Below are 13,720 nucleotides of genomic sequence, written 5' to 3'. Positions count from 1 at the left end.
TTGTGATGCGGTGAGGAACACCGAAGCTGTCCAATGGTCATAGAATGCCCTGGCGATAGTTTCCATTGAAGTATCTTCGACTGGAATAGCTTCTGCCTAACGTGTGCATCAAGCAGAACAAGAGAAACAAGCGTTCGAGTAGCTCCGATGCCGAGGCTGCTAAGCCCATAAAGAATGTCGAAGATGCTTCCTCTGAAGTTTGCTGGCAGAATGGAGGTTTCCGTTCCGGAGATGTTCCGGAGATCCATTGGAGTCGAATGTTCGGATTAGCCTATAAGTCCCTTAAGGATGAGTCGTCTCTCTGTGCGCTAGCTAGTCTAGTTGCATCTCTGTGTTTCGGTGTTTCTTCCACCGTAACGAGTGCATCGGCGACTATGTTGTGGACTCCGCAGTAGTATCTTATGTCGGGAATGAACTGGCTTATTGTAAATGAATTGCCTGGTCTTCCTTGGTTCGGTATCTGTCTTCTGGTTGAAGGCGAACACCAAAGATGGTGGTCTGTGCGGATGCTAATTGCTGAAAGTGACATACAACACTGCAGATAACCAGAAGTTCTCTATCAGACTTACTTGCCCTGAGCCTCATTGAATACCTTTGAATAGAACCCGAGCGGTTGTCAAGTTTCGTTGACTCGTTTGATGAAGTACAGCTCCCATACCGTAATCTGGGGCATCACAGTCTAATGATATCTCTGCTTCTGGGTCTGGATGACTTAGTAGTGTAGCCTTTTGAAGATCTGCTTTGCATTTTCGAACGCATTTACTGCGAAGTCGGTCCAAAGGATCAGAGACTTGTCGTTCTTCTTTGACATCTGTAGAAATGCGTTTAGCGGCTTCTGTCCAGTGGCTGCATGTAAAAGATATCTTCGGTAGAAGTTCAGCATCCCGAGAAATATTCGTAGCTGCATTACCGTCCTCGGGCATGTGTAGTCCTGGACTGTCTGTACCTGGCTAGGTATAGTGGTAACAAGCCTTGTGATGTTACCTTGTAATAGGCAGGCTAAGATAGTATTTCGCATGGTTGAGGGGGTATAATTGACACCAAATTCAGCTTTAGAGAACACCTAGAATATGCATGCCAAAAGGGAGCCAGTGCCACCGCGGTGCTTGCAAAAATGTTGTCGAATATTGTTGGGCCGAGGGTTTGGACTGCCTTTACAACCACATGAGATAAGGCAATATTGGTGGTGGTGGGCATGATCCCTGTCGACATTCTAGCGATAGGAGGAGGGCACACAGAGCGTAGAAATGCGGCAAGGTCAGAGTCGCATGATCCCTGGTAACGCAGATGGGACGAGTCGAAGAAAGGTCGGTGGACGCACACGCTCATTCTCAACATTAGGGTGTGGCTTGAGCGGAAACATGGGAAGATAACTACCATATTACCCAGTGCCTCACGGAACACGGTGGTTGCTGCAGGCAGTATCTGCACCGCTTTGGGTTGGATGATTCTCCGAATTGTCCTAGATGCAGTGGCATACTGAAGGATTGAGAGCATGTGATTTTTCACTGCTCAAGATTTGCAATGGAGAAGAGGAACATAAACCAAGTGTTGGGCCGCTGGTTTCTATGATGTGTTCCACAGCGGGCCTTGATCGTTCCTTAGGCTGCGCAGATCTTGTCAGTTAGGAAACTGGATGAGGAGATACTGAAAACAGTTGCCTTCTAGGACCGTCGAGACCATGCTTAGATTGCTTTGCATCACTCTCATCATCCTTTCGTAGTGAGGCCGATTTTACTATCAATCAGCTGTTGACGCTGGAAATCTACTAGAAGACCATGGATAGACAAATAGTCGACTTCTATGATGGGAGGGTTTATTGGTGGGATGTCGAGTTCCCACTAAAGAAGTCGCCTTTGGTTGAAGTCCAAAGCCTTGTTGGTTCTGCCGAAAGTCCTGACAGTGACCCCGTGGAGTGCGTAGAAAGTGTAAGACTCTAGTGTCGCCTTGAAGTTTTTAGGTAGGGCGTGTCCAGGGCAGTGTCTTTTAAGTATTTCCAAAAAAGAGGCATACCGACAAATGGATAGTAAAACAGTGAACCGAAAAGTGACCTGAGGTAATGATTTTAAATTAACTAATCTATTGCTGTGCAGCCTACTTGAAAACCGCAGTCTAGCGTTAGGACTGCACAAAATCATATGCAACTATGATGCTCACTATGCAGATGATGTACTATATGTACGTACGTGCCACTTACATCCGGAAAGATTCATATTCCTTACTCGCGCCATTTGAAGATACACTTCAACAGAAAATGCGACCTGGCATAAGTATAAGTTCAAATAACGAACTAACGGAAACCATGGCAAGGATTCCCAAGTGTACAAAGTCAAGATGAAGTGAGAAATGCATGAGATTTTCCTAATATGGATATTGATACAAGTGCAACTGCAGCAATGCAGTTGAATTCCTTCCAACCGTTGAAATCAACTTGCACAAAACGAAGCAGATGAAATGTGCATGCATTTAATCTGAAATTATGTAAAATGGATCTGTGAATATTTGAGATAAAAACCTCGACATTGAAACTTTTGGTGAATTTATTACTATGGATATTTTGAATAATGGAAATTCATGCTCCATTCATTGGGGAAGGGAACTGCTAACTTTTTCTAAATAATTAGGGAATGGCTCCAGGGGTTCGGATGAGAGCGTTTTTATTGCGCTCTAAAATAGATGGAGAAGAAGTCAGGGAATACCTTAAAAACTTTGTTGAACTTGGAGTGCAGAATGTTTTTTGAATTTCCCATACTATTTCCATATTTTTTCTTACTTGCAATTGTAGTTCAACGAAAGCATCCCCTATTTAAACGTCTTCTTTTTCTCTCTTCCAGTTTCCACTCAATGCATTTAACGTCGCCCATCAAGCTCCACCAAAAATCCATGGAAACCGTCGCTAGTTCCAAGCTGATTCCGTGCGACTAATTGGCAATGTTGCATCTGTAACAAACCCCAACCACCAGAAAGAAGAAGCACAACAACAATGGTTCCTGCCCTATCATCTGAGACTGCATCACCTACTGCAGCTATAGCAGCTGCCATCGAAGCGATTGATGATACCCTCAATCATGTGAGAATTCACAGCTATAATTCCACCCCATTAACAACTACAACCCTAGGAGCAACAACCGCATCAACAAATGCATCGACACATACCACCGCACCATTAGCAAATGCATCCTGTGCAGCTCAATATGAGAATTATTCAGTTCCTAAAATTGGTAAGTAATTGAGTTAATTATAATGCAAAGTCTAGGAAATTTCTCATGAAAATATGCAAATTAATGAGAAGGGAATATTTGATAGGAAAGGTGAAAGGTTATCCGTGCCCTAGCATGGCTCTAAAGGGAGCTTCCCTTAATCAATTTCCACGTTTTAATCATGATTACCAAGGGAATGGAGAGCGCTCCTGTTCCAGTTTTTCGTCCCTTTCTTCTTTTATGTCCTACTACACCCCACTACCCATACCCGCAGGAAAACTATTTTCCACACCCTAGTGTTGACTGTTACCCTTCACCATTCGTCATCCAGGACAGGAAAAATGCAATTCCTTCAAGTTTCATCAAATCCGCTAATAGTTCAATTACGCAATAATCCCACTTCAGTACCATTCTATCCGCTATCATTCATCCCTTGAAATCCTCTTTTGCCTCCCTTAAAGTTTATGTAAATCCGTTATGAATCCATTTGAATGCGATACACCTTCGTGCGAGGTAAATATTGACTTGTTGTCAGTAGCAAGGATGTGGGATAATCCTATTTAGAGAAGCCCCACTGAAAGGAAGGAACCTATCATGTAATCGTTGATAAATCTGGATTTGTTTACTGAGAACTAGCTATCGGTTTACGCGCTTTTCCTACCACGGGATTCAGTCAGTGAGTCAGTGAGATTTTCCCTCAGACTTACGGGTGTCCTTTATGGAACTGGGGAAGGATTTTCAACCCTGCCAAGGAAGGATGGAGGTAGCGGTAGTGACACTGTCACCGATTCTAATCGGGAAATGTGTTTTTGTTTTTGCTTTTTGTACCAATGAAAATAGTACTAGTCTAGGGAGGATAAAAAGGACATGCAGACACGGAGGACAGGATATTTTCTGATTTTGAAATTTGAATGTTTTTTGCCTTCATATTAGTCACCTGAAAACTCAAAGGATAACAAAGCTATCGACGCAAGTAGAGGGTAGACCTTTCACAAGAAAAAAGGACCACTGAAGGATTAATTGGAAAAATTAGTAGAAAGGATAAATTGGGATGTTTACCGTGGATAAAGGACTAAAAGAAACAGAAATCCCCTTAATTTTGGACCTATTCAAGTGATATACCATCATGAACCAATTAGGGGCTTCTCAATGAAGCAATTGGTTCAACGCCAATTCAATCCCACCTCCTTATTTCACAACCCGAATAGACAGAGGGGCTATAATTACTTCAATGTTATACCAAGGGCTTACCTCTGTAGGTCCCTCACTAGACGTGAACCTTCATTCTCAGTTGATGCACATTAACTTCCCAAAGGAACACAATACTGACAGCTCGTTCCAACGATCCTTAGTAGTGGGGATAAACCTAACTTTCGTTAATGGATGGAGGAGGAAACGTTCAAAGTTCATACATTAAAACCACTCCCACTTCTCCGCTCATATTCCCGCGGAACCACCGTGAAGTATTATATCGCGGAGAGAACTTTGGTCTACATCAGCGCCATCAAGTTCTTGGAACTTTGCTAAGATTTTGGAGTGCAATAATCACATGGGATGGAGTTCAACCTCCCTCTTTCTTCCGAATCATGAAACATAACATGATCCACGTTCTTGGTTGTAGGAACGGTTCAGGGGTACTCGTCGAACCCTAAGCGTTGAAAATATTTCTGTAGCCCCCATGCCCCGTAAAGAACTGTGTTAAGTTGTAATCCAATTCTCTTAACACACAGGATCAGTATATGATTCCAACAGCCTCTCTCGCCGTTGCACCCACTTTCTGTGTGCACTTCCTTCCTTGCGACTTATCGGAAGTCTGTAATCACATCGGTGAAACTCGCCTTCTTCTTTGAAAGAAATAGGGAGGGGAATCATTCCGAGGCTACCTTATATGCGCTGCACACCATCCACGCGATTGGTCACTACACCGAACTCACCCCTCTGCGGTTCTCCCACCCAGACAGGAGCCGCGTACACCAGAATCGATTTCACCACCCTTGCGTTAAGTATGTTTTGATAATAATAATAATCATTGGCACGACAGTCCAGTTGGATTTGAACCTTCAAACGTGTTAGAGCACTTCAAGACCGTCAGAGTACACCATAGTTCCACGGTCCACGGAGGCAATGTAGTCAGCATTTCACTGCCTGATTTGACGTACCAGAGTCACTCACAGCTGAATCGACTAGTATCCGACATTCTGTCACGTTAAAAATCCCTCGCCATCAGTGAGAACCTCCGTTTTGGCACCTGCTCTAACCACTAAGGAATTCGGACACAGCGAATATATTTTGTCCCTTCAATATAAGACATCATCCTTACTAGAAATGAACTAGCGGTTTCTAGCGCACATCTAGGTGCAGCTGGAAACTCAACTGGCATCGATCATCCCCCCCTGGTATTGAATGACCCATTTTGAAAAGACCGACCCGGTTATTAACAGTAATGTTCTTCATACGATTAGTAATAAGGACCGCCTCTGTCCACCAGGTCCAGTTTACCCATCCGTAATCATATTTTGATGTCATGAATGGTTTCAATTCCATAAAGTTCAACGTTCAGCGTCCTTGGGATGTTTTGCAACTGCCACCATCGCGAAGGCATTTAAAAATCAGTCAACGGTGACTTCGCTGTCACGTGAAAACTACTCCGTCCTATAATATGTTTCACAGCAGAGGCCTCAATACGGAGCCTTAAGGAACAACTGTCGTACCAAAAAATCTCTCTGAGGGGTCACTCTCGATTAGTCAAGCTAAGTAACCAGAGACACCCAGTTTAACCAAGATGCCCTTAATCCAACCCCTTTCGGCCAAATTGAAAGCATCCCGGACACCTAGCATCACCTCCGCGCAGTACTTACTAACGGCCGACACCTACCAAAATAAATCCAGGACCGTAACTATCCCATCAACCGTAGAGCGTGCTCGCTTAGAGCGATTCCGCCGCTCCAATAGATCACCCGATAACTCGACGAACAGGGCAACTTATTGTATATCATCATCAAATAGGGTGATATGAGAAGAGTGGGCCACGGGATTTTAGGGCAATTAAGAGCAGAACCAACCTCTGCCTCTTCTATTGAACGGAAAACACTTCTTCTACCATGCATGATTCAAATGTCCTTATGAACCATGTGAGCCTAATTTTAACAGTCAGCTTCCAGGCATTGTTCCTGGAGCCTTATTATCTTCAATTCGCCCGCATATCTCTTGAAGCTTCTCCTTATTCACCTCGGGGATCGAGAAGTTGTCCTGTTGAACCGGTGAGATATATTCTCTTACTGCTGGGGAAAACAATTGCAACCTTTGCTTTGTTCACTAGACAGGGAATATTCTTTCTTTCAGGCATGCCTCGAAGGTATTGCCGAAAAGGTCGGGCCTCGCCTTCAATGCCAGCTTGAAAGCCCGGTTAGAGACGCCATCCAAACCTGGAATCTTATTATTGCCGATCCTACCGCACATTTCCCGTAGTTCCTCCACTGTTACTGGAGGTATTATGCCCTCATTTAGCTGGGCAACCGTTTGCCTTACGATATTTTCGTGGTGAGGGAACAGGGTGGTAACAATCTGTTTCAGGAGGCACAGACAGAACATCTGACGTGATCTACGCGGCCTTTTTATTACCACCCTACAGGCCTCTCCTCAGGGATTTATATCGCCATGACCACACAACTGTTTGAGGCAGTTCTTTTTACTCTTCCGAATGGCTTCTTTTTGGCAGCCACACAGTTGCATGTGCGCCTCCATTCAACTATCGCCCCTGGGCTTTCCCTTGAGCCTCTAGTAAAACCTCCTTGCCCGGAAACATGCGGCTCACAAACTTGCGATTTCGTTATTCCCCCAGTAGTGGGGTTGCCTACTGGGGAGCAATCGCCTTCTGGACATAGTAGCATCACATGCTTCCATCACCTATCAGGTGATTTTGGGTGGCTTTTTCTTTAGCCATACCATTCAGAGATATATCAGACTCAAGTACTGCAGAGAACATGTCTCTCTCAATAGCTTCTGCCGTCCAACTCGGCAATTCACCCGAAAATTTGCGAGATCGCTTTTTCGAGCTCGACTCGCCCTTGATTTCCATGTCTGGTGGTCGTTGTGATATAGTCCTTACTGACATGCCAAAAAACTCTACTGGCTAAAGCAGCGTTCACGAATGTCAGGTCCACTATAGACTCCAGACCCCTTCGCCCGAAAGTGTATGAGGTCCCAACATTCGCGAGTACCATGTTTAGCTCCGCGAATGCCTCGAGCAAAACACGGTTGTCCGACACCATTCAAGAGCCCACACATTAAAATCACCTGTTATGATTATCGGCCAACGTCCTGTGACATCCAGAATCAAAGCACTCAGCATTTCTTGATATTCGTCAAGTATAGCGCTGGATCGAGCTTAACAGCTGTATAGGTGTACTCGTTTCACCTTCGCTCTGATGAAACCTTCCTCTCAGTGTTCCATTATTTCCCGGAAGGATTCTTCTCTGCAAGCCCATGTCACAATGTTTTTCTCGTGGATGGTTTACCTGGCAGTGGTTGAGGTTGATTTATATCAACCGCATCTTCGATTTGTGTTGTGGGTTCTTTTGTATTCCGCGCACCTGCTACCTGCAATGCAGGATCGCTTCAGTGCCACTTGCTCCCTAAACGGACACATACCCGAGCCTATTCTTACTCTCCGTGCTACTAACAATTTTCCCCCGTAGGCTTTCCCCAGTGTTTTCGACGCTAACTCCTGTAATACGACAAGATCGAACTGCTTCTTCAAGGCTTCGCGAAACTCCTGCTTCGTGATGATCTCATCTATATCTTTGGCCATTACAGTGATCTTCTTGACCCAACGACTTTTCGATTTCGCTTAAGAATTCGTCCGCGGGTAAATCCTGGGATTTCTGGAGCCCCAACATAAGATGTCCTTTTTGGGACCGTCTAATGAAGCTGACATTATCTCCTAAGTTGGTGAGTTCGGGGTCTGCTTTCACTCTCCTGCGAATGTCAGCTTATGACCCTTCACTTCGTTTGGAAATTATAGTAACCTTCAGTCCTATCTTCCTCCGATCGATCCTTTTTCGGGGTGGCACTTATCTTCAGGGTTCCGCATCCGCCTTTAAAGATTCGCTCTTTTTTTCCGCGACTGCAACAGTTTCACCGGCAGCTTCCGCCATATTCCTCATGTGCTCCGCTTTTTGGGAGTCAGGTCCCTTTTTTTTCTATTCGGGATTTGTTGGCCTGATAAATCGTGCGGCTTTTCGCGCAGCCTCTTCCCGGTTTCTTCTCTTTCGTATTCTAAGCAATTGTTATTTGAGTCGCCTGGTTCACTTTCTCATTCGATGACTTTCGTCCTGGGCTTTGCCGTACGCCGTCTCTTATCATGGCCCTTACATTTTGGTGAATATTCCTGTGCTCCTTTATGAATTCACATAGCCCCATGATCTCTTTACCCAGGACAGCAAAGGCTGCTCTTGATTGATCGTTGTCTCCAACATCGCTCGGGTGATTCGGGGCCAAGGATCCTCCGGGCGTTTGTGCCAGTGTGGGGGGGGGGGATCTGCGAAGAGTCGAGCTTTTTCTGAACGAGTCCGTGGATGGACCCCATTCCAGTCCCTCCCATACGCTTGTAACATTAGATGCCATTGTAGCCAAGGTTCTCAATGCTGATGCATTGCGGTCGTTGAATATCAACGGCCGGGAGCCCGCTTGCCCACTCCCGAAACCCGAATCCTTCCACCGTGACTTTATCCTCCTTCTGTTCCTCCATGTTTGCTTTTATTTTTGGGCATCCTTCCCATAGCTAATTTTTGCCCACAGGAGAAGCCTTCTTATTTCCACCTACCGGGCTTGCACATAAATAGGCCCATACACGCACATCTCCGTATGCCCGCATGTGCATACTCATAATACATCCGCCAAGCGTTCCCTTATCCACGAAGGGACACGCTTGATGGGAGATTTAGTAACTCCACACAAGAGGTCTCTTTGATATGCGAAAGGTGAACGTGTTACCAAACTCCTTACCTAGGCTGCTAATCCAAAACGAATATAATCTCGACCCCAATAGTTCTAGACGAGAGGTAACTAGGATATGTGAACTCCACATCTCTCGGGACAGTCGAGAAGGATTTACCCTTGGTGCAATCATCCAACAGGCTGTCCTATTAGCACAGCAGAGAGAAGTTAATAAGCTGCTTGCATCTTACTTGGCTCCGAAACCTCTGTGAACCTTCTAGTTCAAAAAATTCCCCAAGCCTTACAAGGTATGAACTTTGGGGAGTTGATATCTGTAGTGTCCTGCACACTGTGGTAATACCCTTAAAGACGCGCCGACTAGCCAGCAATCCAAATGTGCGAGGAACCATGGTGATTGTACCATGTGCTCCCAAGGACCTGCTAGCCGGCGGCAAGGAATCTATGATGGAGAACTGAAACAGTCACTTCTAGGTAACCTCCTGGTACCTTTTTCATGGAGAATATTCTGAAAATTATAAAAAAAAAAAACGAGGAAACAACAGACAAGGAGGAAGAACTGGGTGCGTTTGGGCGGAGCACAAAAATGCGTCGTTCACCGCAGCGATCAGCGAAAAAGGCAACGAGGGCTGATAGACTCGATGAGACACCAAATAAAGAGGAAGCCTCATCAAGTGGAGCGACTGACTGTGCGGAGATGGCAACTCCATTAACTTGCAGTGCCCCTGTTTTGGAAGTAAGCTCAGTGAGAAACGCTAGTCCTGAACAGATGGATTTGGACACAAATCGAGTGGAAGTGCATTCGACCGTCCTCGCTAGAGCCGAAGAGGAAAGGCTCATCAGAAAGTGCGCAGCAGTAGTAAAACGTATGCGGTCGGCAACGTTCCTTCAGAGAAACGCCAGCAAAGGCGTCAAAAACGGGCTGATGGAGCTGGAGGAACTACTGGACCGCATTTCCTTTTATAGACGAACGTGGAGAGCAGCGGAAGACGATTGTAGAGCAGAAACAATTGCACTCCCCGCTGAGAATGCTGCTTGCGTCAAACGGACCGCAGATAGTCCTCTGCAAAGTGAACTGGGGAAAAAGCGGAAAGAGGACGACGTGCCTGAAGGAGACTCTATCAAAGTAGTCTCCAAGGCCCAAAAAAAGAAGGCGAAAAAGGATAAAAAGAAACAACGGACTCCGTCGCCAGAGACACGTCTGTCCAAAAACAAGGAGGCTGCCAACCCAAAGCCAGTAGCGGAAAAAATGAGGAAACGAAGAAGGACTATACCGTCAGCTCTGCTCATTAAGCCGACGGAAGGCAAGACATTTGCGGAAGTCCTTAGTGAAATCCGCTACAGAATGAAACCCGAGGAGAACCGAGCGGAGGTGTCTTCGGTAGTGGTGGAGTTCTCGTCGAACTGGGCCCAAAGACGACCAACAAGAGCACGTTCTGCGAAGCGGTCAAGGGGCTATTGGGGGAGAAGGCTCTTGTTTCCAGCCTAGAACCCATGTGCTCTCTAGAAATACGGGATCTTGACTGCCTCACAGAAAAGGCCGAAGTAGAGGAGGCGCTAAAGCGTGAATGTCCAGAAATGACCAATGCCCGGGTAGGTATTACCTCTGTAAATGCTCGAGGCCAAAAGCTCGCCGTGTTGGAAGTCCCCGATCAATATGTGAGGAAACTCCTTAACAGCGCGAGAATGAAAATCGGATGGGTAGTATGCAGGGTACGAATGCGGATAGTCCCCACCAAGTGCTACAGGTGTCTGGACTATGGACACACGTCAGCAGCTTGCAAGGGTCCGGACAGGAGGACAGCATGCCGGAGATGCGGCCAAGCGGGTCATCAAGCAAAGACTTGCAAGGAAAGCGAGAGTTGTGTTCTCTGCGGGGATCGTGGCACGTCTGGCGAAAGCTTCGCACACACTGCGGGCTCGGGACGGTGTCCGATCTTCAGGGCGGAATTGGAGAGGGCTAGGGTGCGAACGCCATGATCCGCATTTTGCAAATTAACATGCACCGGAGTGCAACCGCTCACTAGTTTCTAGCACAGTTCGCTGCGGAAGTAAATGCTGATCTAGTGCTGATTAGCGAGTACTACCGAAACAAGGACCCGTCCTCATGGTATCTCGACTTATCGGGCACCGCTGCCATCTGGGTTCGGGACGACGTTCGACTTCGTGTTCTTGCCGAAGGCCGGGGGGAAGGGTTTGTGTGGATCCGGTGTTTAGGGATAACGTGTTTTAGCGTTTACCTGACGCCGAATGAGTCGATTCCGGACTTTCAGCGCCGGCATGATGCTCTGGAGGACGCCGTTTCGAGCACGGAGGGACGAATCCTGGTTGGCGGTGACTTTAATGCCAGGGCTCTTGAATGGGGCATGCCTCAATCAGACTCCAGAGGGAAACGGATTCTGGAAATGGCGGCGAGAACCGGGCTCGTAATTTTAAACACCGGATCCACGCCAACGTTTCCGCGCCCAGGTTGTGAAGGAAGCATTCCTGACATCACTTTTGCGTTGGAATCTCTGGCATCATCGGTGGACGGGTGGCGAGTCCTAGAAAACTTCTCGGCAAGTAATCATCAGTACATTGCGTTCAAAGTGTTTGACGCTACTTGCCGACGAGCACCAACACGACGTTCCCCCTGCGTGTGGAATGTCGCGAGGGTGAACATCGGAAGGTTCGTCGAAGCTCTTGGAGCACGTAGGGCCGCGCTGGGGGGCACTCCGTGGGGCGGTGGTGTCGCAGCTGACACCGTCGTAAATTCAGTGATGAATCTGATAACGACGGCGTGTGAGGCTTCCATGCCCCGGAGAGGCCCCAGGCGCGACAAGCCTTCTATGTACTAGTGGACGGCGGAAATTGCCGACCTACGGAAGGAGTGTCATAAGCTCCGCCGTTTGGCACAAAGTTTGTACGCCAACGAGGAGGCATGTGCCATAAAGGCATAAGCAAAGCTCGCGGCTGGCAAAATCTTGTTAATGAGATGAATGATGACCCGTGGGAACTTGGCTATAAGCTTGTCACTCGGAAAATCGGGGCTCTGCGGAAGCCCTGCATATTGAGCACCGACCAGATGGACCGCATTGTGTGGGCATTGTTCCTCAGACACCCTGTACGGGTTGATGTAAATAGCGCGGAAAGCGTCGTGGATTGCCCCCTTTTCACAATGGGATAACTCGAAGAAGCGGTTCTCACTTTGAAAAACAGGAAGGCGCCAGGTCCTGATGGCATCCCGGCGGAAGTTTACAAACTAGTGTTCCGCCAACGGCCAGAATTGCTGCTCGAAGCGTTCAACGCGTGCTTGAAGGAGGGCATTTTTCCTTGTCGCTGGAAATTGGCCAGACTCGCGTTGATCAGTAAGGGTAAAGGAGACTCGGAGCTCCCGTCTGCATATCGACCGCTGTGTATGCTTGACACGGCCGGAAAAGTGCTCGAGAATCTCATCAGGGGTAGACTCGCTGAAGCGATCCGTGCTGCCGGGGACTTATCGACAAATTAGACCCATGGTTGAGCAGAAAGCACGGTGAGATTGATTACTTCCTTACCCAACTTCTAAGTGGGCATGGAGGTTTTCAGTCTTACTTGCACAGGGTTGGGAAGGCGCGATCTCCTGATTGTGTGTTCTGCAATAGAGTGGCGGATGACGCTGAACACACCTTTTTCTATTACGAGAGGTGGGACGGCCTCCGCCAGCAGCTTTATGCAGACACAGGGTAGCTCTCTCCAGACAACATTGTCAGAGAGATGCTGAAGAGCGCTGGCAGCTGGAATCGTATTGCGCATTATGTTCCGGCTCTTCTTACTACGAAGAAGATTGAACTCGACCGGCAGAGGGATCGGACGGTAAGGGGTTCCCTGAACTAACAACTCCCTTCCTCCCCTCCCCTCCCGTTGGTGAAAGGAATTCTCTGACTTGAAGGCTCCCAAAGCCGGGCGAGCGGGAGGTCTAGCCCGAAGTAATGTGTCAGTCCAGGCTAGTTCTCTGATGACAGGGAGGTGTTTAGTTGGTAGTCCGCCAGCGTGCTGTTGCGGGAGTCCAACACTCTGTGCGTAAACGCATTCGCCTACCCTACTCCCAAAAAAAAAAGGGATCTATGATGGAGAAGTGAAACAGTCACTTCTAGGTAACCTCGCGAGCAAAAGGTAGATTCTTTGCGAGCTTATTTACCCTCCTTCCAGTTATGAGTAGCAAAATTTGTGACCCACCCTCATGATCAGAGGAGAAAATCTTAAATCGTCTTAGGTCTGGTCAACCTTTCTTAAGAGTCGGATCTCTGTGAAGAGGCTAGGATTGGAAAGTTTAAGAGAGTCATCCCCGTTTATATTTGATCCATTCTCATATTTTGCCGAAGGTTCTCCTTCGAATTAAGCTAAAACAAAACAAATCCTCGTAAGGATATCAAGCAGCTATTTATAGACATAGCTCTCAAGGATATTTACGACTGAGCCCAACCCCCGTAATATTTCCCATAATAAACTTCTATTTCAGTCGCATCAAATGCCTTGAGAAAAAGGACACCTAAACACAAGGATTAGAGTTACAATATTACAACATTCAATCGATGCCTTCAAAT

The 13,720-nt window shown here is 47.0% G+C and overlaps 1 protein-coding gene across 1 annotated transcript in view; it reads left to right on the top strand.

Annotated features, from left to right (window-relative positions):
• LOC119656242 (PDF receptor-like) overlaps positions 1–13,720 on the top strand; it is a 221,142-nt gene that overhangs the window by 169,978 nt on the left and 37,444 nt on the right. Inside the window, exon 2 of the mRNA XM_038062658.1 lies at positions 2,835–3,221. Within this exon, the coding sequence (XP_037918586.1) occupies positions 2,984–3,221 (238 nt within the window). The 5' untranslated portion in view covers positions 2,835–2,983. The remainder of the gene's footprint in view (positions 1–2,834; positions 3,222–13,720) is intronic.

Source organism: Hermetia illucens, chromosome 4 (assembly GCF_905115235.1).
Source record: "Hermetia illucens chromosome 4, iHerIll2.2.curated.20191125, whole genome shotgun sequence".
Taxonomy (NCBI): domain Eukaryota; kingdom Metazoa; phylum Arthropoda; class Insecta; order Diptera; family Stratiomyidae; genus Hermetia; species Hermetia illucens.
The sequence above is the reverse complement of the archived record's forward strand: the minus strand, read 5'-3'. Positions and strand labels throughout refer to the sequence as shown.